Source organism: Humulus lupulus, chromosome 9, assembly GCF_963169125.1.
Source record: "Humulus lupulus chromosome 9, drHumLupu1.1, whole genome shotgun sequence".
Classification (NCBI taxonomy): Eukaryota; Viridiplantae; Streptophyta; class Magnoliopsida; order Rosales; family Cannabaceae; genus Humulus; species Humulus lupulus.
Genome location: NC_084801.1, coordinates 53,525,336 through 53,549,408, shown reverse-complemented (window position 1 = coordinate 53,549,408; position 24,073 = coordinate 53,525,336). Strand labels below are relative to the sequence as shown.

At 32.9% G+C, this 24,073-nt stretch overlaps 2 protein-coding genes across 4 annotated transcripts; both read left to right on the top strand.

Moving 5' to 3' along the window:
* Nucleotides 1-1,431: 1,431 nt before the first annotated feature.
* LOC133802102 (uncharacterized) lies at nt 1,432-12,210 on the top strand. 3 transcript variants are annotated; one of them, XR_009877140.1, is made up of 14 exons: nt 1,432-1,632; nt 1,951-2,011; nt 2,127-2,206; nt 2,377-3,353; nt 4,161-4,260; nt 4,394-4,479; nt 4,586-4,668; nt 5,084-5,211; nt 5,291-5,392; nt 7,324-7,617; nt 7,716-7,838; nt 8,253-8,642; nt 9,439-9,506; nt 11,981-12,210. XR_009877140.1 is itself a non-coding variant. In XM_062240343.1 (12 exons), exons 2-12 carry the CDS (start codon nt 2,008-2,010, stop codon nt 8,634-8,636), a joined length of 2,361 nt encoding a protein of 786 aa, XP_062096327.1. In that variant the 5' UTR covers nt 1,432-1,632; nt 1,951-2,007; the 3' UTR covers nt 8,637-8,790. The 3 variants fall into 3 exon arrangements, 1 of the variants encoding a protein (XP_062096327.1); XR_009877141.1 differs by lacking the exon at nt 11,981-12,210 and adding an exon at nt 10,265-10,544; XM_062240343.1 differs by lacking the exons at nt 9,439-9,506; nt 11,981-12,210 and having other exon boundaries at nt 8,253-8,790.
* A 1,447-nt stretch (nt 12,211-13,657) lies between these two features.
* On the top strand, nt 13,658-14,779 carry LOC133799720 (uncharacterized). The gene is made up of 2 exons (XM_062237722.1): nt 13,658-14,254; nt 14,384-14,779. The coding sequence occupies exons 1-2, from the start codon at nt 13,658-13,660 to the stop codon at nt 14,777-14,779; spliced, it is 993 nt and encodes a 330-aa protein (XP_062093706.1).
* The last annotated feature ends 9,294 nt before the right edge of the window (nt 14,780-24,073 follow it).

Genomic DNA, 24,073 nt, shown 5'->3' with positions numbered 1-24,073 from the left:
ATAACAAGGCAGATTAGTGTTTAATAGTAAACCGTAATGAAAAATAAACAGAATTCACTCAAGAACACAGAATTTTTACGTGATTCAGTGGTTAAAATCCACCTAGTTCACGAGTCATATTATTGTTGTTTCTCCCTCTATTTTGGCAGAGTTTTGGTATTACAGAATAATGGTCCATTTTCCTGTCCAATATTCATAGTATTTATTAGGAAATTCCATGGAAAAATTTGGGTAACCACGTGAGTCAATCACGCATTTACATAATGATTACATTTAATACAAATAATTCCCATTTATATTGGGATATGATTTGATAATAGAATAAACAGGTTCCCACTATCTCGGATAATAAATATGACAGTCTGGTCATAAATAAACGTATAAAGGGATCCCGAATCTTTGGGGATCTATGGGTATGCAATATACTAGAATTACCGCGAGCTGGATATCCCCTCCAAGCTCGTGCTTCGACATCTATTTAAAATTATGAGCTCGCGCTTCACAACCATTGCATTCTTAGTTCGAGATAAACTTAGGACGCCTTACACCACGTATGCCCACTGAATCACGAGTTGTCCACGTGGGTAATAAGTGGATATCATTTTCCTTGGTTGTTTCTCCGTATATTTATCTGCCAGCTGTACTCGAGTTGAGTGCATGGACTCGTGCTAAAATCAAGGTACAACAATATCATATTAAACATATAATATAATCTATTGTGAATTAGCAACAATTTTTTTTTAAAATTAGCAATTTAAAATTTACGTATAATATTTAATATTACATTAAACATATAATATATAATTTCTTGTTGTTACTCCCAAATTCAAAAACTAAAATAAATATAAACTTAAACAAAAATAAATAAATTATTTAATTAAAATATGATATTTATTTAAATTTTATATGACATTAGTATAAATTTAATAAAAATAATTAATAAATTCTATAAATAAAACTTAGCATATATATTGCAAGTTTCTTGTATCTAGTATATAAAAAAAAATCAGGGTAAGTTAAAAAAATTATTTATATTTTAAGTTAATATTTGAATAAAAAATGGGGTGTTAATCTAATTGATTTAGAACAAATGACTTTGTTGAAAGTTTATGTTTCTTAGGGATCATAAATTGCGTAATATAAAAAGAAGAAAAGAAAAAGTAGAAATTAGATGTGGTATCCAATTTAAATGAACCTCTTTTATTTTTACTTATTATTTTAGATTTTGACTTTAATACCCAATATTTCATTAACATATCTATTATATCTTTTTCATTTTATATTAAACTAGTGGAGCTGGTAGAAGATTATTTAAAGAGGGAAGTAAATAGTACACAGAAGCAAATATTGAGATTTTTATATTAGATTTCTAGCAGTATTTGAAGGGTAATATGGGGAATGTGATTAAAAAAAATGGGTAATATTCAAGTTATCCCAAAGAAAAAGTAGTAGCAAATTAAGACCTAGAGAGTGAGGGTACCATTCCAGTTCAAAACTTGAATATTCTGCCGTGGTGGCTCTCTTCCCGGCGGCTATTCTCAGTTCTCCGGTTCATTCGCCACCGGCCAACTCTTCCCCTCCATCTCATCTCTCGTCTCTACCCTTCTCTCCGGTCCCTCTCCCAATTCAATTGTAAGTCTTTTCTCTTGCGCTTTCCGGTCCTCTCTCCGTTTCTTTTTTTGGTCCGTATCTCTCACTGTCTTATTTTCTCTCTTAGTTGTTAATGTAATATATGCGGTTTTCTAATTTCTTCTTGGAATACTTGATGGACTTTTTCATATTTTTATTTATTTATTTTGTTTCATAGATTTTTTTTTTTTTTTTTTGCACCCATTTCATACAAATTTGTATTAGCTATTGTTAGAGTATCTTCTTCAAACGAATAGAATTTGTAGAATTGTTTCTGTCTTCCGACTGGGGCTATCTCATTCATGGTATCTTCTTTTGCAGTTCATTACTTCAAATAATTTCAGTGAGGAGAGAAGCATTATTTTTGCAGTTGATTACATGGGTAAGCACTATTTTTGCTTCTTCTTGTCAGATTCTGTGTTTAGTATTTTTTTTTTAAATTTTTTTTGAATGATTGAGAGAAGCATTCATATTTATTGGTTTTTTCTCTTTCTTAGAAAAACCTCGACGGGAAAAGAGAAAAGAAGCTCGGTTGGAGAAGAATTCCAAAAAACACCAAGTCCACCTCCAACGTCAGGTACGAAAATTTTATGTGGGTTCAATGCTTTTGTCATAATGATTGATTGTTCTTGAGTTTTATTCTAACTTTAAGATAGTCCCAATTTTGTCTTGTTGTTTGAGAGCCATGGCCGATGAATTGATTTATATGCATTTTAGTTTTGACGTTTGGTAGTTTAATGACAACAGAAAGATAAAAAAATTCAGAAGAACTCTCAGGATTTGAAATCAAAAAGTGTGAAGAAGTCCAACAGTTTCCTACTACATCCTTATAATGTGAAAAAGACACATTTGTCAGAGTTGGATGATGACTTTAGGAGTCAGAAGCCATCTAAAATGGAGAAGGGTGTTGAGCATGACTTGGATTCTTCAAGTGTCGATGAATTAAGTGCGTCAACAGTGGTGGAAAGAAAAATGGGTTCAAAGAGAACAGGGAAAACCAATTTTGAGAGGTTTCTTGAGATGGAAGCTGCAGTGCATGCTGAGGAGGATTTGGAATTGGAAAGAAAACTTGCAAAGAAACTTAAGGTGAAGGGTGGAAAATTAAGGGGAGCAGATGATGAAATGAATTTATTATTTGAAGGACTTCCATCTGTCTTAGATTCAGATGGGGAAGATGAATTACCATTTAAGAAATCTAAGAAGAAGACCAAAAATAAGAAAGGAAAAATGGAAATCAGTGATCAGGAACTAGAAGTTGAAATACCCTCTGATGCAATGGTTGAATTATCTGAGCCAGAAGATATGTATGGCATTGAGGCTCCATCAGAAGTTCTTGACGAGGTGCCCTCAAGTAAGAAAAATAAGAAAAGAAAGTTGTCAAACAAAGGAAAAGACAGTGACATGGCAGGTAGCACAAACATTGATGTGTCGATACCAATGGATTCATCTAGAGTTGATGTGCCTCTTGAAGAAGTTCCCAGCAAGGCACCTCAGAAATATGTTGCTCCGCACTTGAGATCTCGTAAAGGAACTGAGCCAGAAGAGTATTTTCAGATTCGTAGACGAGTACGAGGACTTCTGAATAGGTTGTCTGAATCTAATGTTGAATCAATTACTGGAGAAATGTCTGGTATATTTCGCTCAATTTCCCGCAGTGTAGCTTCTCAGATAATCAGTGAGGAGGTTTTAGCTTCTTGTTCTAGGGGTCCTCGTGGCAATGAACAGTTAAGTGTACTTTTGTTTCATGTTATTGTTTATTGTTTTTTTTTTCTTGCATTAAGGTCAAGTATAATTTTTTTATTTGTGTTTTTTGACCAACATTATGGAGTAGTTCTACTAGTTGAACGTCTTCTCCTAAATATTCATGGTATCAATCATGTTTCACTGAAAACTATACTTCCATTAAAATGTCTCAAAATTGTTTGTGGATTTGACCAATTTAATTAGTTAAATGAACTAGCAAAACAGGGTCATTGAAAGTCTCTAATATACTTAGAATTTCACCAAAGACTGGCATCTCCTTCAGAGATATATATTATAATTATAACATTTACCTATATGTATTTTTACCTATATGTAATTCATCAACGCATGCCCCTCTTATAGTTTGAACAATTATTAGCTAATTTTACTCCTTTTTTTCATGGGCGAAAAGGGGGGTTGCTCACAACAAGATTCAAATTATCATTTGTCTTTGCATTTGTTTCTGAAGCATATGCTAAACTATCTTGCAAATCGGTATCCTAATTTTCGGCCAAAGTTTCTTTAAAGACCAACATATTTTAGCGAGTTTAGTTTTGCTTTTTAAACAATATGATGAAAATCATGTGAGAGTAATTAACGACACACTTCCAATAAATAAATAAAAAATTAACAACAGACAACATTCCATTATCTTCTGAGTATCTTGTGCCTCTTGACTTCTCATTGTACTATGTGATGTCAAAAAAAAATCTATTTTGACTTCATGTATACTATATCATCATGGTTTTATTTGTCTTATTAAATTATTTTGTATGTTTCTTGTGAAGGTATGCTGCAGTTTTTGCTGCTTTTGTCGCAGGCATGGCCTGCTCAGTTGGAATTGACTTTAGTGCAAAGCTTATGGCTTCCCTTGCTAAAATTTTTGAGGTATATGCCTTGACCATAAAAATTTCTTAGTTTGCTACATAAATAACATTGATAGTGAGTACATTGCATCACTAGTGACATATGCTTTTGCAACTCCTTCAATTATGAATGCAATCTTCTGTCTTGTTTCCAGGATGAGTATTATAACCAAGATAACCTTTCTCTGCGTAACATTACTCTGTTGCTCTCTTATTTATGTGTATTTGGAGTGTGCTCAAGGTAGGTCGCTCCCTTCATTCAATTTCGAACGTATTATTTTCTAACTATAATTTTTGGAATATGTTGAACCCCAACTCTGATGGAAGTTCTTCTGGTAATATTTCAGTGATCTTATTTATGACTTTATGTCCATGCTGAGCAAGCGTTTAGCAGAGATTGATGTCTCTACAATTTTGACAGTTTTACAATGTAAGCATGACTTTAACTAAAAAAAATTTGTGTTTGTGTGTGTGGATGTCTCTACAATTTTGACATTTTTACAGTGTAGGCATGACTTTAGCTTAATATATGTATGTACATTTTTTGTTGTCATGAAGGAAATGATAGCAAAGAAAAGATTATGGATGCTATGGTCTATGCATAAATGTCCATTTTTGTCATCATGAAAGAAATGATAGAAAAGAAACTATAGATGTTGGGTATATGCTTCAACGTCCATTCAGTTTCACTTGCTGTTGTTTATGTTTTCTTTGTTTTCCTATGTTTCCTAAATTTCATTATCGTCTTTACAAAATGAATATGTTACTTGGATTTGAAATGGTAGGTTACTAACATTGGTGGATCAGTATATCATTTTTAACATGGGGAATTGTTGATTGAATAGGCTGTGGGATGAAAATAAGGGCTGATGATCCTCTATCCATGAAAAACTTTATTCTCAGTGTTCAGAGTAGAGTGACTGAGTTAAAGGTGTCCTCTCAAGAGGGCCAGGAAAATATAAACAGCAAAAGGGTTAGTTAGTTTGTACTTTTCTTCCAAAGTATCTCTTAATCTTTTCTTAAACTTCTTATAACTGACTTTGTAATTGCAGATGGAGTTCATGCTTGAAACAATATGCGACATAAAAAACAACAAGAAAAGGTCTAAAGAGGATCCAGCACATCACACGAGGATTAAAAAATGGCTACAGAAGGTTTTTCTAATTGTCATTGCTTAGCTTTTAAGATTCAATTCTGTTACTTCTGTTCATAGTATTGTCTTTTGATTTTCATTTCTGACTAATGACTTGCAAATAGACAAAGTTTAAGGATTAATTGAACAAGGAGAAAATAGCAGCGGTGTCTCCAAATCATTCTAGTTATGGCGTGGTTAAAAATATTTGCAATGTAATCCCTAAATTCTATCAGGACATAATTTAATTAAAGAAGTTGGCAAAAGCATTTGTGTCCATACAGTAGGAAATAATTTCAGCAGGAAAAAAGAGAAAAAGAGATCAAAATAAGACCAAAATATTGATAGAAACTTTAGAAGAAACATAAAATGTGGTTACCCAGTATGTCTATTGTAGAAGTTGTGGAGTAGGACTGGGATGGTGGTCATTCTTGGAAATGAAGAAAGGTATCATCGGGAGTACAAATCCAAACAAGTTCACTCGTGAATGCCAATCTGAATCGCCTCAGAACTCCCTGGCTAGCAATTCTGAAGCCATCTTTATTTAATGTTCTTTCTTCATATTAGGTCCCTTAAATGACATAGGTTCTGTTACATGATTGAATGGGCCTGATAGGAACTTTGTGGACTAAACCATTTCATATTATTTCTCTTGCTTAGTATAGATTTAACCATTTTTTTTATCGTGCCAGAGGTGTACCTTTAAACCCATCAATAATTTGCACCATTCTCACCAATGTGTAATGCAGAGTTTTATTAATAGCAAATAAATGCACTACTCCAAAAAGTTACAATATGTTAAGAAATATAAAGATATCACTATAATAACGATAAACACATGCGCATTTCCAAATTCCAACAATATGAGATCTTCCCAACATCCTTTGTATAGCTGCAACTTAGATGGGACTCCAAACTGACCCATCTTCTAGAAGCCACAAACAACCATTTGAAGTATACTAGTAAATCCTTTTTGATATCAAGAACTTCCAATGTTTGAACTTTTAGATGTTAGTCATATTATTGAAATGACAATGATTGCTCACAAGTACTGAAGCTAAATCTATTTTCCCCCTGTATATTGCTGAGCTGGAGTATTTTGTGTGCTTTGTTCTTTTTTTTGTCTCCATTTTGATTAGTTGGATATGCTCTGATGTTTCATGGGAAACCTTAATTTTCTGATAATTTCCTCAATTATGAAGTTGACTCAGAAAATTTCACGATTTTATTTGGCATGGAGGAATTTATTTTTCCTTTCCGAACTCCCTCTCTTTACAAGTTACAACCCATTTTCCTTTGGTTAAGAGAACTTTATTTTATTCAATTTAGAGAAGTTTCAAAGTTGTTCTGATATTATAATCTTCATGTAAATTTAGGGTTATATTACCAAAACACCAAAACATTTAGCCAAGGACCAGACTTTGAATTAAAGGAAATTTATTTGAAACTGCTGCTCACAGAAATCTGCTCCAAATTTATTCTTGTGAGGATGATCACACTCTTCAGTGGTGTTTTCTGATAATGAGTGTCATTTTTATGAAGAGTTTACTTCAGATATTTGGAGTACTTTCCAAAGTTTTTGGTGGTTTAGATGCTTAGTATCTTTATTTTCATTAGAAGGTTTGTGTAGTTTGGAGAAATGATGGGCACAAATATGTCATTTTAAGTATTACTGAGGATGTAGAGATGGCAACGTCTGCTGTTATTGAATGCATTGGTCACTTTACTTAACTAATGTATGTAATCCAGCAAGTCTTGAAGTTTTCATGGATAGTTTTGTTAAGCTTGGTGTGTGGTGTCAGCCAGTCATATTAAGATATAATAGCAGCCTCTTCCTGCTATGATAAATAGTCACGCAGTCAGTAAGATGCTGAGTGAACGTCTTTCTAATTTTTGTCAAATCTCTAATTTATTTTATTATAATTGTTACATGTGGTTTTCATTTATTTTCAGTTAGGAGCAGAAGAAAAAATTATAAGAGGTCTCAAATGGAGCAAGCTGCTTGAACCTGTTAAGAAGGGTCAATGGTGGTTATCTGGGGATTTGGCTTCAGCCAGAGACGATGTTGAGGAGGTTGCCAGCACAATAGACAAAGAGGTTCTTGAAGCGCAAAAAATGCTGCAGCTTGCTGCGGAACAAAGGATGAACACAGATGGTAGAAAGGCCATCTTTTGTATAATAATGAGTGGCGAGGACTACATTGATGCATTTGAGAAGCTATTAAGGTTGGACTTACCAGGAAAGCAGGTGAGGTTCTTGTTTTTTTAATCTTTTTTCTATTTGGACATGCATATATACATTCTTCCATCACATTTCAATGTTTATACTCTCATATGGGCTTATAGGACCGAGAGATTATGCGGGTTCTTGTGGAGTGTTGTTTACAAGAGAAAGTGTTCAACAAGTATTATGCTGTATTGGCTACTAAATTGTGTGAGCATGACAAAAATCACAAATTCACCTTACAGGTATTTTTTTCTTACTCGCTATGGGATAAAGATGGCATATGCTTGCTTAGAATTATAGAAGAGATTTAAAACTAATTTGCAGGTAAATACATGTGCAAATTGCTTACCTGTGCTTTACTTGGGCATACCAGAATTGTAATCCATTGAGAAAAACTTTCATAATTTCTACCTTAATGTATATGACATACGGATCTCAAATACAACTAACTAAATTATTTAAAAGTGTCTCATTTTGAATTCTTCCAGATCTTGAGTGTTTGAAGTATTTATTTAAATTTACTGCTGATGTAATAGTTTTCAGCTATATTAAGTTTCTTATCACACATTTGCTATTCAATCCATGCATATATCCTTTTCTCTCTTTTAATATACATGACTTAATAATTTTGCCTTAAATCTGTTACCTCTCCACAGTTTTGCCTCTGGGATCACTTTAAACAGGTGGAGTCCATGCCGCTTATTAGATCGAGGAACCTTGCTAAATTTGTGGTAGAGATGGTCACTTCTTTCTCTCTCTCCCTTGCCGTACTGAAAGCGGTAGATTTGAACGATATTACACTGCTAACTCCTAAAAGGATAATGCACTTTAGGATGCTATTTGAGGCCATGTTTGAGTTTCCTGATAAACTCATATGGAACATATGCACGAGAGTGGCTGTTGCACCTGACCTCGAAAATCTTCGACAAGGAATTGAATACTTTGTTAAGGAGTATCTTGTGAAATCCAACAGAGCCACTAGTGAAAAGTTCAAGGTTGTGAGAAAAGCGCTCAACAATGTAGAAGGAATTCTCATGTGAAATACGGTACATCTGCCTTGTGGCAATGGCAATTTTGTAGTTCAAGTTTAGGTTAAATTGGCTTTTAGTTGATTCTACATGTTTGTTTATTACCGTTGTTGCTAGAAAGACTAGTGAGCGAAAGGAATGACACATGAAACTATTCTTTCTCTTTTTTCTTTTAGCATATGATACAAATAATAATAACAAAATAATTGTAGAAAATTACACTGACATGTCATATTTTTGTTAAAATTGGTCAAAATAAAATTTGGCTTAAAATTAAAATAACATGATAAATATAGCAAAGTTTTCAAAAACATGGAGCATGTTTGGCATCATTACTTAAAAACTGTTTTCAGTGTTTAAAAATAGAAAATTGTTTTTTGAAATCAATAAAGGGTGTTTGGCCATATTTTTTTTAAAACAGTTTTTAGAAAACTGAGCTAAAAAAATAAAATAAAAAAATCAGTAAACATCAAAATGATGTTCTCAGAATTCTCATAAAACTCGATTGAAAAAAGAAGAGAGAGTTCTCCCTATTCGTAACAATGGAGCTCGAGTTCCTCCTCTTTATGCGATTATGGTCTCTCAAAGTTACACTCTAATTAGGTCTGTTTATTTTTCTTCTTATTCTTCTGTGCCCTAATCTTCTTCTTCTTTGACTTCTGGAGTGCCCTAAAAGCTATTATACAACTCTTCTAGCATTATGTTGTTACTCATAAATGATCCTAGATTTCCAATTGTTCAATTTGTTTCCACCGTTTATGCTGCAACTAATTTATGAATTATCCTTTTGATTTTCGTGATTTATTTTGATTAGGTTTTGAAATTACAATGAGCTTAGTGGCTGTGAGTCTTAATTAAAGAGAAGACAAGTTGATTAGCAAGGTTGGTTCACTCTGTTTCATTACATTTTAAGTTTTAATTCTCTGTGGCTTCTTTTGGTTTCACTTGTGCTATGTGATAGCTGGAACTTGTTGTTTCTTCTATTTGTATGAGAAACGCTTTAGATTAAGCTCATTGTGTCCTGTATTTCCAAATTGCTGCTGTTTTTTTTTTATTTGTTTCTTTGTTTGGGTAATGAATTATATTGTTTGATTGAGTATGTTGTATTGTTATTTGGGTCAATTTGTTGCAACATCTAGAAAGAAGTGTCTCTGGTTAGCTCTAATGTTAAATGATGGATAATATTTGTGCGTGTCAAAGATATTGAATTTTCATGCTTTACAAGCTGGTAAGCACAAAAAATAGAGGCAAGTGGTCAAATTTCATGCCTGATTCACTAGAAGAGAAAAGATAAGTGAATGTTGTGTTGAGTGGACTACTGCTTATGCAAGAATCCGGCCACACATGTGAGCTCTCCTAGTGTAGGGTTCAGAACTCAAAAATTAGTGTACAAAAGAAAATCCTCAGTTACCCTTGAAGGGACTATTTGATGTGTACAGGGCATTAGTTACAGTCAAAGAGTCCAATATTAATATATATTTTTTCTTGTTATGAGGCATACAAAACAGATGAAGGATTCTGATAGTGTACCACATTATTAAGTTCAAAGACCTTTTGCATATTCTCATACTTGACAACATCTTGAATAAAATTTGTGTAACTTACAAGGTTTGCCTCCATTTCCATTTTGATAATGACAGCAAAAAGCTTCACAAATTCCATTTTGATCTTGCAAACTACTGTTGGAGGTGTTGTCCATGACCTTAGAAGTAGCATTCTTCTTTAGAGTTGCTCTGCCTTTTGGTTTCCCTTTCTCGAGAGGTTTCTCTGAAATTGCACAAAGACATCACATTAGTATAGAGTTGCTAGTTTTAAGATTGATAAGTCATGCTTTATTTTTTATATTGCAAGCATAAAAAATGTTTATGTAAATAGTTGTAGCCTATTACTAAAGAAACGAATAATTAGCTAAGCACATAAGAAACTTATTGTAAGATATTGCAATTAATTGTAAATAGAATCAAAAAGCTTTTAAGCTTGGTAAATTTGATGGTCCATCACTTAATATGTATACATATAAGGAAGACTTCTCAATGGTTACTATCCATATATGGGTACTAACAATTTTAATGATATGGCAATATAATGACTTGATATAGCAAGTCACCAATAGGTAAATATTTTTTTTCTACATTAATTTTGAATTTATTATTATTTTTTTGCCATAATTAATGTTGTTTCCAACTAATGAGAAACATTAGCTATATTTATAAATTGACATGCATTTGAAAAATGACAATATTATATTTTCATAATAAATATATGTTTTTCATCAAGTAATCCTTCTAAAAATTTGAAAAAATCAAAATTTATTTTTATAAATATTAATTAACTACAAATATGAACAGTTGATCTTAATCCAATAATTAATATTAAAGTAACCATCTTTGGTAGTAACTATTAAGAATGCACCCATATATATTAATATATATATATATATATATAAAAGCTAAAACATTTGTGAATAAACATAGGCAGCCCAAAATATTAGAACCAATGTAAATAATAAATAGAAAAAGACAGCTTAATAGCTCATGTAGTTAAATCTTTTATTAGCTGTTGCATTGAAGTAGTAACTATTTTATAGCATTATCATATTTCTACATATAAGTTCTCCATCATCCTCAAACGTGACATTGAAAAATACAGTCAGAAAGAAGACTATCCAAATTATTAACTAAGACATTAACTCTGTATTGCAAGGCTACATATAGGTTTAGGTAAATGTAGCAGCTGGTTTTGTTATAAAAAATTGCAAAATCCCAATTATAAATAGATTTATGGTGGTGTAAGAAAAATCAAATTTAAGAGAAAACAAGCACAAATATAAGAGCACGTTTTCAAATAAAATAATAAAAATAAGAGAGCTAATCGTGTATTACTCTTCTCAACTATCTTTTTATATGGTTACCATGAATGATATAATTATCATTAATAGTGATAGTGATACAAGAGCTGTATTTGGTAGTAATTTTGGGTCTCATGAAGGTATATATGATTGTTTGTTCTTATTTGATCATATTATGGTAGTATTGACTTGATCTTACCTAGATTTATATAATTTGTCAATGACATGGGAGGTATAGTGAGATTTTAAGGCTATTAATTTCTCGTATATTTGTCAAAATGTCTTGTGTGCTTGTAACTTTGAAATGTTCTTTACTTTTGTATATGTTGGTCGGGAGGGTACTACAAATGATTGCAGTGTGTTTATAGATGCAATTATGAAACCTAAATATAAGTTTCCATTGCCTAAAGATGGTATCGAAAGTCTAGGATTAAATTATTATTTTATAATTTATGTGATGGTGTATATAGAAAACTAAGTTTTCTTTTTGACATGTTTTATTATGTAGGTGAATACTATGTTTTGGATTTTGGATTTCCATGCACAAAAAGTTTTCTCCCACCATATTGTGGTGAAAGATACCGTTTGCAAGAATACAATAGTGGAAGTAATCAACTATGTGGTATGAAAGAACTATTTAATTATATGTATTCTTCACTTAGGAATGTCATTGAATGGTGCTTTGGTGTTCTGAAAACACTTTTCCTATATTGAAGATGATGCCACCTTACAAATTGAGTAGACAACCTTTGATAGTTATTGCTTGCTACACTCTTCAAGATGTCGAGATCGTATTGCTCAAGCTATGTGGACAGCTTATAATAATAGAAATTAGTCAACTATATTTTATTATTAGAAAATAATTTTAGTATTCAAATTGTGTTTATGGGCACATATTGTAGACTAATGGTGATTTTCTATCTACTTCAAATTAAATATTTTATTTAAAATTTATTTAGGTATTAAAATTTCTCATATTTTTTAAGCATTATAATATTTTATTGATTTATCTTACTTTTAAAAATTATTTAGATATTAAATTTTCTATTTATATTTTTTAAGCAATATGATAATTTCTTAATTTATATGAAAATTAACAATATTATAACTAAGATTAAATATGTATGTGACATGTCACTTTTTATTAAAAAAATCATAATAATAAGTGTTATCCCAAAAAATTGGAGATCGATGACGTGGCAATGAGGTGACAAGTGGTAGTACATGGTCCGTAAACGACACATTAATAGTCAATAAATATATTGGCTCCTCAGAGTGTTGATAATTTTTTACTGGTTTGAGAAGTGTCATGACCGACCAGGCATGACCTTATCCGACCAGTCACGTGTTTGTCTGCCCAGGCATCCAGGAATGACCTTGTTTGTCCAGGAGTGACCTTGTTTGCCCAGGCATGACTTTGTCCGACCAGGCATGACCTTGTCCGACCAGTCACGTGTTTGTTTGCCCAGGCATGACCTTGTCTGCCCAGGTATGACCTTGTCTGCCCAGGAATGACTTTGTCTGCCCAGGCATGACCTTACCTGCCCAGGCATGACTTTGTCCGACCAGGCATGAACTTGGCCGATCGGTCATGACCATGTCCGACCAGTCAAGTGCATGTCTGCCCAGTCAAGTGCATGACTGCCCAGTAAAGGTGTGGCCGACCAGACTGAAGGTGATATGGATCAACTAGATAGAGCAGGACTATGTCAAGATTCCCAGAAACGGCTTCAACAAGAATCGGTCTTGGCATACGCGGGAATCTCTCAATTTATCCCACAAATTTAGTGTATTGTTACATTTTGAATATTAATGTAATTTAAATATAATGAGGATAATAAAATATCCCGATTATGGGGATATCATCTGTACGATCCTAAGCCTATAAATACAAGGCTTATGGCATCATAAATGGGACTTTTGGTCTTTTGAACATTTATTAGAATACTCTGTTTATTTTCTGTTGTGCTTGTTGACTTGTTGACCATATTAGTTAGGGGCTATCTTCTTTTTCCTCTTTTTTCGTTCCTTTTGTATATAATACATTTTTCTGGTGTACTTTTCTGTTCAAGAAATAATATCGATCTTTTCTCTTTTTTCTTTTCTAATATGGTATCAGAGTATTATACCCAAACCTAATCTTCTTCCCTCTTCTTCTTTGTTCTGCCGCCCCTTCTCTCTTTCCATGGTTAGACCACGCACAAGAAGCTCCATCACCCATGGCGAAACCCCCTCCGGCGATCTCCCAGCTGCTGCAACTCGCCCAGAAAACGATCACGTCCATGGCGACACCACCACCAGCACTCTCCCTCATGTGCATCAAGAATCAATGGCCACTGAAACTCCTCACGAAAGAGCTCCTCCTGTTCCTGAGCACATCAACACACGGCCTCGTCTCCAAGTTGAAGACACTCCCTACTTCTTGAGCTCGGCAAATCATCCTAACCTCATCCTCACCACTTCTCTTCTCACTGGTCCCAATTATCAATCATGGAAAAGAGGCATTTCTGTTTCCCTAGCAGCCAAAAACAAGACTGCCTTTGTCGATGGATCCCTTCCCCGACCCCTTCCCACTGACCCTTATCTATCACATTGGCTCAGATGTAACAACATGGTGATTTCTTGGATTTTACACTCTGTTTCTCCCAATATAGCCGAAAGCATCATGTTTTGTACCAATGCTATGTGGAAAGACTTGTCTGATCGTTTCAATAGATGCAATGGGCCTAGAGTTTTCCAACTCAGAGAATCGGCTATTGCTCTCAAGCAAGGCAACCAAGATGTTTAAACATACTTCACTAGACTCAAAGTTCTTTGGGATGAATTTGCTGAGTTTCATCCTACTGCCATATGCACTTGTGGAGCAATGGAAAAACTCAATGATTTTTATAATCTTGATCATGTTTTACAGATCTTGACAGGGTTAAATGAGTCTTACCATCCAGTTCGTGCTCAGATTCTTCTACTTGACCCTATCCCGAACATCTCCAAGGTGTTTTCTATGGTCATTCAAGAAGAAAGCCAGCGGACACTTGGCTCTACCACCGTTCATTCCTCTTCCACCATTGCTGCTGCAACGGCACCTTCAACTCAATATCACCCTCCTCGTTCCAAGAAGCCCCGCCCCTTTTGCACCCATTGCAATAGACCATGCCATTTAATTGATAAGTGCTACTTCTTACATGGCTTCCCTCCTGGATATGGTGCTCCTCGAAACCCTCAGGAAAAACTCAAAGCTGTTGCCAACATTGCTTCCACCACAACCAAAGACTCAGATCCCTCCCTTTTTTGTTCACTCAACATCTGAACAAAGGTGCTACCACTTCAGACTCTACTCCAGCCCCTGTTTCTAACTTTGCTGGTAATTTCTCTCCTTTTAAGTGGATAATTGATAGTGGTGCTACCCACCATATATGCTATAATAAATCTTGATTTTATTCATTTGATTCCATTCCCTTTCCAAATCATGTTTGTTTGCCTAATGGTGTCCATATCCCTGTCACTGCCATTGGTACTGTCCGAATAAACCCTCATATCATTTTACATAATGTTCTTTACATCCCTCCATTTCACTTTAATCTATTTTCTGTCTCTGCTTTCACAAAAAAATGCCACATTCACATTAAATTTCAACTCTGATAATTGCATTATTCAGCAGGAGGCTTTGAGGATTGGGACAGCTGAAAAGTCTGGCAATCTTTACACTTTTCAACAAGATAGCTCTCTTGCTTTTGATTTTAGTCAACCTATCTTGTGCAATAATATTTTTGATGCAACTCAATGGCACACTCGGTTAGGACACCCTTCGATGGCCATCACCAAAAGCTTAAATAAGTCTTTTGATTTTTCTGTACAAAAGCCTTATGACAAACATTGTAGTATATGTAATTTTTCTAAGCAAAGGAAATTATCTTTTGTTTCTAACAATAAACTTTCAGCACTTGCTTTTGATCTCATTCATTTAGATATATGGGGTCCTTTTCACATTATTAGTATAGAAGGAAATAAATACTTTCTCACCATTGTTGATGATTGTACTCGATACACATGGATTTACTTACTAAATGCTAAGTCAGATGTTAGCACTATTATTCCTAATTTTTTCACTTTTATTAACACACAATTTGCTTCCAACATCAAAATGGTCAGATCTGATAATGCTAAAGAATTAAATTTATCTTCTTTTTATGCAACAAAAGGCACACTACAACAACACTCTTGTGTTGACACTCCTAAACAGAACTCAATAGTTGAGAGAAAACACCAACACATACTAAATGTTGCTCGTGCTCTTTCTTTTCAATCTTCTTTACCATTGTCTTATTGGAGTTATATAGTGCAAACATCTGTTTATCTCATTAACAAAACTCCATCTAAGTTGCTGAAATATCAAACTTCTTTTCAGCTCTTACATAAAAAAGATCCTGCTTATGACCATCTACGGACCTTTGGGTGTCTCGCTTATGCCTCCACCTTAGTTGGTCATCGGCACAAATTTTCTCCACGCTTAAAACAATGCCTATTCATTGGTTATCCTGAAGGCATGAAAGCCTATACTTTACTTGACCTTCAGACAAACCAAATTTTTCATTCTCGTGATGTTCAATTCCACGAAAACATATTTCCTTTTCATAGTACTAACCAATCTAACTTGATTGATTCCATGTTTCCTCCAGCTACCTTACCATGTTGCAGGTCTAAAAATGATGAAGTTTCCATTCCTACCGCTCCCAATTTACACAAGGAAGATATCACAACTCGGGCTGGCAGACACACCTCTCGCCCTCCTCACTTAGCTGATTATGTTTGCAACAATATTACTTCTTCTACAGCTCATTCCATTACAAATTATTTATCTTATAACAAGTTCTCTTCTCATTTCAGAGCTGCCATACTTGCTGCAAACACCATTACTGAACCAACTTCCTACAAAATAGCATCTATATCACCAGAATGACAATCGACTATGCAGCTGGAACTACAAGCCTTACAATGCAACAACACTTGGGAAGTTGTATCCCTTCCTCCTGGTTCCAACACAGTTGCCAGCAAATGGATATTCAAGGTCAAATACACTCCACTGGTAAAATAGACCGATACAAAGCTCGCTTAGTAGCCAAGGGGTATACTCAAAAACAAGGAATTGACTACATTGACACTTATGCTCCTGTTGCGAAATTCAACACTTTCAAAATCATCCTAGCTCTAGCAGCTATACATAATTGGAGTCTACACCACATGGATATCGACAATGCTTTTCTCCATGGCAACCTTGACGAACTTATTTACATGAAACTTCCCCAAGGTTATGTTCACAATGGGAAACTTCCTCCAAATCCGGTGTGCAAGCTCAACAAAAGCTTGTATGGCCTTAAACAAGCTTCAAGACAATGGTACTCCAAGCTTAGCACCACCCTCTTACAACATGGTTTCACTCAGTCTCCATCCGATCACTCTCTCTTCATCAAAAACAAATCAGGTGTTTTCCTTGCCTTATTAATATATGTAGATGACATTCTCATTGCCACTAATAATGATTCAGCTCTTGTTTCTTTCAAAACTTTTTTGGACAGCAAGTTTAAACTCAAGGACTTAGGTCCTCTTCACTTTTTCCTTGGTTTAGAAATTGGTAGAAATAAAAATGGAATTTCTGTTTCCCAACGTCCTTTCACTTTACAAATATTGTCTGATACAGGTTATTTAGGTTCCAAGGCTTCCTCCACCCCCATGGAACCAAACCTTAAATTAAGCAACGATATTGGTGAACTATTACCCGATGCCACTTCTTATAGAAGTCTCATTGGAAAACTTTTATATCTTACTATTACTAGACCTGATATATGCTTTGCTGTCAACAGATTGAGTCAATTCCTTTCTGCACCAAGGCTTCCTCACCGACATGCTGCTCAAAAGGTTCTTCAATACCTCAAAGCAACTCCAGGCCAAGGATTATTTTTCCACTCTCTACACCAACAAACCCTCAGTCAATCCCTTCAACTCAAAGCTTTTGCTGATGCTGATTGGGGTAGCTACATTGACACTAGAAGGTCCATCTCTGGTTACTGTGTATTTCTTGGAAATTCATTAGTTTCATGGAAATCCAAGAAACAGAGCACCGTCTCTCGTTCATCTGCCGAAGCTGAGTACCGTGCAATGGCCAATACCACTTGTGAGATTACTTGGCAACTCGCACTCCTCAAGGACTTCGGTATACAACACAACAAACCTGTCATTCTCTTCTGTGATAATAATGCAGCGATACACATTTCAGAGAACCCCGTTTTCCACGAAAGAACCAAGCATGTTGACACTGATTGTCACATTGTTCAGGAAAAGGTTACCCAAGGCATCATCAAAATGAATCATGTCACAAGCAAAGACAATCTAGTAGATGTATTCACTAAAGCCTTATTTCCTTCTGTTTTTACATCCCTTATTACCAAAATGGGTGTTAAAAATTTGTACACTCCATTTTGAGGGGGGCTGTTAGAATACTCTGTTTATTTTCTGTTGTGCTTGTTGACTTGTTGACCATATTAGTTAGGGGCTAACTTCTTTTTCCTCTTTTTTTGGTTCCTTTTGTGTATAATACATTTTTCTGGTGTACTTTTCTGTTCAAGAAATAATATCGATCTTTTCTCTTTTCTCTTTTCTAATAACATTTGATCCGAATTTTCTAGAGAGAGAGTACTTGTATTTGAGAGACTTCTTGTATTCTTGTAATCTACACTGATGAAACTCAGTTGACTCAGGTTCATCTGATCTTGAGTGTAGATCTATAATCACAACTCTAAGTAGATTAGGCTATTACCAACATATTAGGGCTGAACCACTATAAAAATTGCGTGTGTTATTTACTTTCTTTTACAAATCGTCTGTGTCGTTTATTTTCTCTTGAAGGTTTTATCGTTTTTGACGTTCTCACGTCGTTGGCCAAAAACGCAGTTAATAATAAGTATTAAAAAAATTCTTATAAAAATATCTTATTTCTAAAAACTGCTTGTTTTTTTATCATCTAAACATGTTTTTGGTTTTTGAAAACTGATTTTAGAAAACATTAGCCAAAACCATTACATTTTGAAAACTATAAATACTGTATTCTATTCTCATTTTTTAAGACACAATTTTGAAAACAGAATTAAAAAAACAATGTCAAACATCCTCATGGTTTTTTTAAACTAAAAATTACATTAATATGGGAAAATTAGTTATTCTAAACTTTGATCAGAATCAGCTAATTGAATCACCAAAATATATGGGATTTTACATTCCAAAATCCATTCAATTCAAAATAAAGGGCAAGATCAAAATTCTGTCCTACAGCTCCACGTCCGACCTTCGAAACCTTTGACCACGTCTAATCTCGGCCTGCACCTCTGACCAAGCCTCTGGCCTCTCTGCCATCATAAACCTTCTTCGATCAAGAATCACGATTGACCTCATTGCGATCAATTCTTCGAGGACTCCATCAACCTCTGATGTCGTCATACTGTATTTCAACCATACACAATCATTGTCTGGAAACAATATGGAGGTGTTGGGCATAGTGCCCTTAAAACATGTAATTCGTACAACATATATGAAATAAATAAAAGAAATGGTTTTACGTAAGTACTAGTTTATATTATTTGTTGAATAATATTTGTAAATATTAGAAAATTTTGAACTCATTAATGCAACTATAATCTTCTACAAATATGAGATGATTAAGATTATAACTAATTAATTAAATTCGTTTGCAATAAATTATAGTCATTAGGACTCTTTAATTAGCTACTGCTAGTACAATCCACTAGCATTGAGAATTTATCTGATTTAGATCCAGATTGCTGGTGTGAATAGACATTTTAGTAGGAGTGTTTTATATAATAAAATTATATAGAATTGGATTCATATGTATTATTTTTTTATTGAAGTACCCTTTACCTTAGTTAAGTGTTATAATCATATCAAATTATGATCATATGCAAATCAATCTAAATTCTAAGTGATCATAAAAGCATGTTTATATCAACTAGATCTTTTAATTTATTCAACACAGTTTGATTGTTAACATGCTAAATATTTTTGTTTTGAATGTTCCTTGATATAGATGGCTAAAAACATAATTTACAAATATAGAATCCAAACCTTCTTCATAGAAAATTGTATATTGGTTCCATAAGTGTTAATTTTAGAACTAAATGATTATTAGCTCAATTTTTATAATTAATATTATAAACTAACTGTTTGATAGTGAAGTAATAGTACTTAAGGTTAAAGTGGTAATTATAGGGCTAAAATGGTAATTTAATTCAACTCTAATTATGGGCTAGTTATTGAATGATTGAATTACATGTAATGATTATATCAATAGACTACTTGAAAGTACTTAGTAATTTTTTTTATATAATTGTAAGAGTACAATATCATATTTTTAGTAGAATACTATTGAAATTAATAAAAAATATTTGTTTAATTAAAAAATTTAATTAATAATTTAATTTATTAGAACTTGGAATTACATAGATCCACTCTAAACACTTTATAGAGTAAAAATAACAAGGAAAATAAAGAATAGGCACATTTGTAAAGAAAAGTAGTTTTCTAACAAATATGTAGTTATGAGATCATTATTATTTTTAATTAGTTAATCAACTATATTATTTAATATGTAATTTTTGTAATTAATAATTTAAAAGTAAATAATTAATTTTGAATCACTTATGTCATCTTATTTTGAATTAATATTATGATATTAATTTAATATTTAAAACCCAATGTATTGTGGACACCGGTCTAAATCCAACTTTTCCCATAATACATGTTAGGGGCATTAATGTAATTCTCTATGTATTCATAAACCCTGTAAAATGAGTCAAAAGGAACCTTGAGGGGTTCCAAATTCTCCACATTTCAAACACCATTAATACACAAATATTCCTTTGGTTCTTTCTAATTCACAATTATTTTACTTTGAATTTTTGCTCATTTTGTTCTATTCTTTAACCGTATTTATTAGTTAAACATTTTTTATTGTTAACATATAATATTTATTTTTGAATTCAATTAAATAAAAGAAAAATGGGCTGCCACATAGAAGGGACATAGTTACAAAATTTTCAAATTATTTTATTATTTGAAATGTGAGAGAGTTTTAATTAATATTAATTAGTAAAATAATAATGAATGAGATCCAAATAATAATATATATTTGTATTATTCTTTTTTATGAGATGAGAGATAAAAGAAAAGAATACGTATTAGTTTTCTGAAAACTAAGAAAAGCTTAAAAGAAGAACCTCTTGCCATTCTTCTTCTCTAATTTATTGGATCTCATGTGATGAGTACATCTAGTGAACATGAATAATAATCCTATTATCTTTACGTACTTATACTCACTTGAGGTGTAGAGATCACTCTATAAGATCTAGATGCGAGTCAAACTGCTAAATATGAATATCATTAATATTATAAAAAAGAGTGATGATTGTTGATATGTTTTCAAATGTATATTATCTTATTCATTAATTAAAATTAATATATATAACTCGCAGGATCATATATAAAATACCTTTACATATATGTATATTTTAATAACTGGATTGTAATATTGCTTCCGCTACATATTCCGAGACCAACATGAGGTTGGTTCACTACTAATGCAAGCCAACCAAGAATCTATTACTGACCTTATACAATTCCAAGAAGGAGCTTTAACGAAAAGTAACTAGTGTTGAGATTGGTTAAATATTATGGTTAAGTTGTTTACACAATAAGGTGCAAAACACTTAACGATTTCACTTAATTTGAAGTGAAAGCATGAGATTGTGTATTAGGCATCTATAATTGACTTTTATTGGTCTAAAGTGATATAATGAGGTATCTAAACATTATCAAAGAATTTGGAGGCATTTGGAATCATTTTGGGGTCATGTTCGTGGCGTTATTATAGAGGCATCTAGTTGCATCGCCTGTGGGAAGCGATGCAACGCCTAAAAGTGCCCAGGAGACAAAACCCCAGCAAGCGATGCATCGCCACCTAGCAGGTGACACATCGCTTGGGTGGTCCATACGAGACCGTACATTTACGTGACTTAGCTCCAAATGATGTGTTTAAAAACTCTAATCCTATTGGTTAGACTTAATGATGTTGCCTACACTATAAATAAGGGTTATTAGAGTTGTAAAGCTTTGATCACACTTTTCAACTCTCTCTCTAACCTCTCTCTCTCTAGATCTCAAAGACCATAAGTTTTCTCCAATAAACTCATCAAAAATTGCTTGACTTGGTGGGTTTCAAAGGCTTGTTTAATATCAAATCTCATTGTACTTTGAAGAAGCTTCAAGCAACATTGAGAAGGCTTGGAATAAAGATTTTGGATAGCGATTCTCCTCGTGTATAAGCCTTTAGATGTTCCCCAAGTTTGAAGATTCAATTGTTCAAAACAAAGTTTGTATTTCTCTATCTCTAAATCTTTGAGAAAGACTAATTTGATTTCGCTTTAAGGTTTCCCATTATATTTTGTGCTCAAACATTTGATAGTTCTATAATATTTCATGTGAGGATTCCATTTATGTAGGAGGTGTAATTTCACATCATTTTCTAGTTTTTCCTTAAACTTTGAATTTCAAGATTTTCCTTCATACTATGCATATGATTCTTGATTAGTCTCTAGGGTTTGTATTATTGAGTTTATTCCTATTATTTATTGTTGATTTAGAAAATGTAAAACCATAAATTCCTAACAATCAAAATCTCTAGTTCTAATTACTTTCTTTTTGTGTTTTGCATAATCAACAATGAGGGAAATTGATTTATCTTCTACAATCTTCAAATCCTTGGTTCAAGATTTGGTTTGTGTTGAACGCATAAGCATGAGAGATAAAAAAAATTCTATTTGGATATGCGCTACATGAATGTGATTATGGATTCAAAGTCTTTATCAACAAAAAATGAGTCTACTCTATGGGGTTGCAAACTTAAGGCGATTAAATGAAATGTGTTTGTTGCCATATTTTTGTGAGTTTAAGTTTATTGCTTATATTAAGAGTACAATGGTGAGTGTTAATGAACAATTCAAGGGCTATTTTTACACATTTTTTGTTTGTAAAGTTATTGATCATCATGTGAGATATGATATTTGGAAAATTAACCATAATAAGATTAGGGTTAAGGCAAATGATGTTGAGATCATTGCTATTCTAAATGAATTTAATTGGGTCACTTTAATTGATGATGAGATCTTTGTGACCTTAATTAAATTTAATGCATTCAATGAGGATGCATTGTAACCCTAATTGAGAATAATATATTCAATGAGGAATGCATGATAACTCTAAAGGAAATTGACATAGTTTATGCATATAGTGATGAGACTAATGACACCTTAAGAGAAGGTAAAAATGTCAATGCAATTGACATTGAGATCATTATAACCTTGAGTAAAGTAAATGAAACCTAAGGAAATGTGCAAGGATGGTGGTATTATACTTGTGCCACCATTCATGCAACCTATGATAAAACTATTTTCAAAATCTTTGAAAGTGCAAAGGAGGGACTTGAAGTCCAAATGTGAGATGAAAAGAGATCCAAGGTACTTGGAAGGGACTGCATTGATTTGTTATTCATTAATGAAAGAAAGTGACTCTAATTCATATTTTATAAGTTCCCAATATGACTAAAAATATTGTAAGTGGAAGTCTATTGAGTAAATCTGGTATCAAAATGGAGTTTTAATACAGTGAACTCATTTTTGACTAAATTGGGCACTTTTGTGGGAAATGGTTATTCATGTGATGGGATGATCAAATTTTGTACTCTTGATAAATACAATAATAATATGCCATCTAATTTTTGTAATATGATTAATTATAGCTCTATTACTTTGTGGCAATAGACTTGCTCATATAGGTTATAACACAATTAAATGAGTTGTTAAATTAGATTGATTAATTGTGATGTGAATGAACATGATAAATGTAAATTATGTGTTAAATCTAAAATGTTAAAGAAACATTTTCCAAGTGTTGATAGATGTTCAAACTGTTAGGGTTTGTGCCCTAAAAGCATGCGAAAAAATACTTTGTTGATTTAAATTAAAAGTACACTTTTATTATATTTGAATCTTATAATTATTGTTTGAATAATTTGTATAAATATCATAAAATTCCATATTCATTTATAAGGATATGATCTTGTATTAGTGTGAGAGAACTAAGGTCATATATAATTAATAAAATATTCAGTAACATATTAAAGTATGAAATCTTTAATGAATGGTTACCATCACGGTTTACTAAGCATACTCGATGCAAGTAGTCTAGATTAAGATTACTGATGTGGATAGACATCTAGGTAAATGTTTTGTATATAATAGTGATTATATATGACAGGACCGATATGAATTAATTATCTTTATAAACTTACCGTTTGCCATAAATATTTAATTCATATCATAATAGATGATCATTTGTAGATCAGTCTAAATCCTGAGTAATCATGAACTCTTGTTTGTGCTTATTGGATATTTTGATTCATTTGTTAAAGTCTCTTAATATAATGAGGCTAGTGACTTTTGTTTTTGGCAATTCAATATCATTGAATGGTTGGGAACATGAT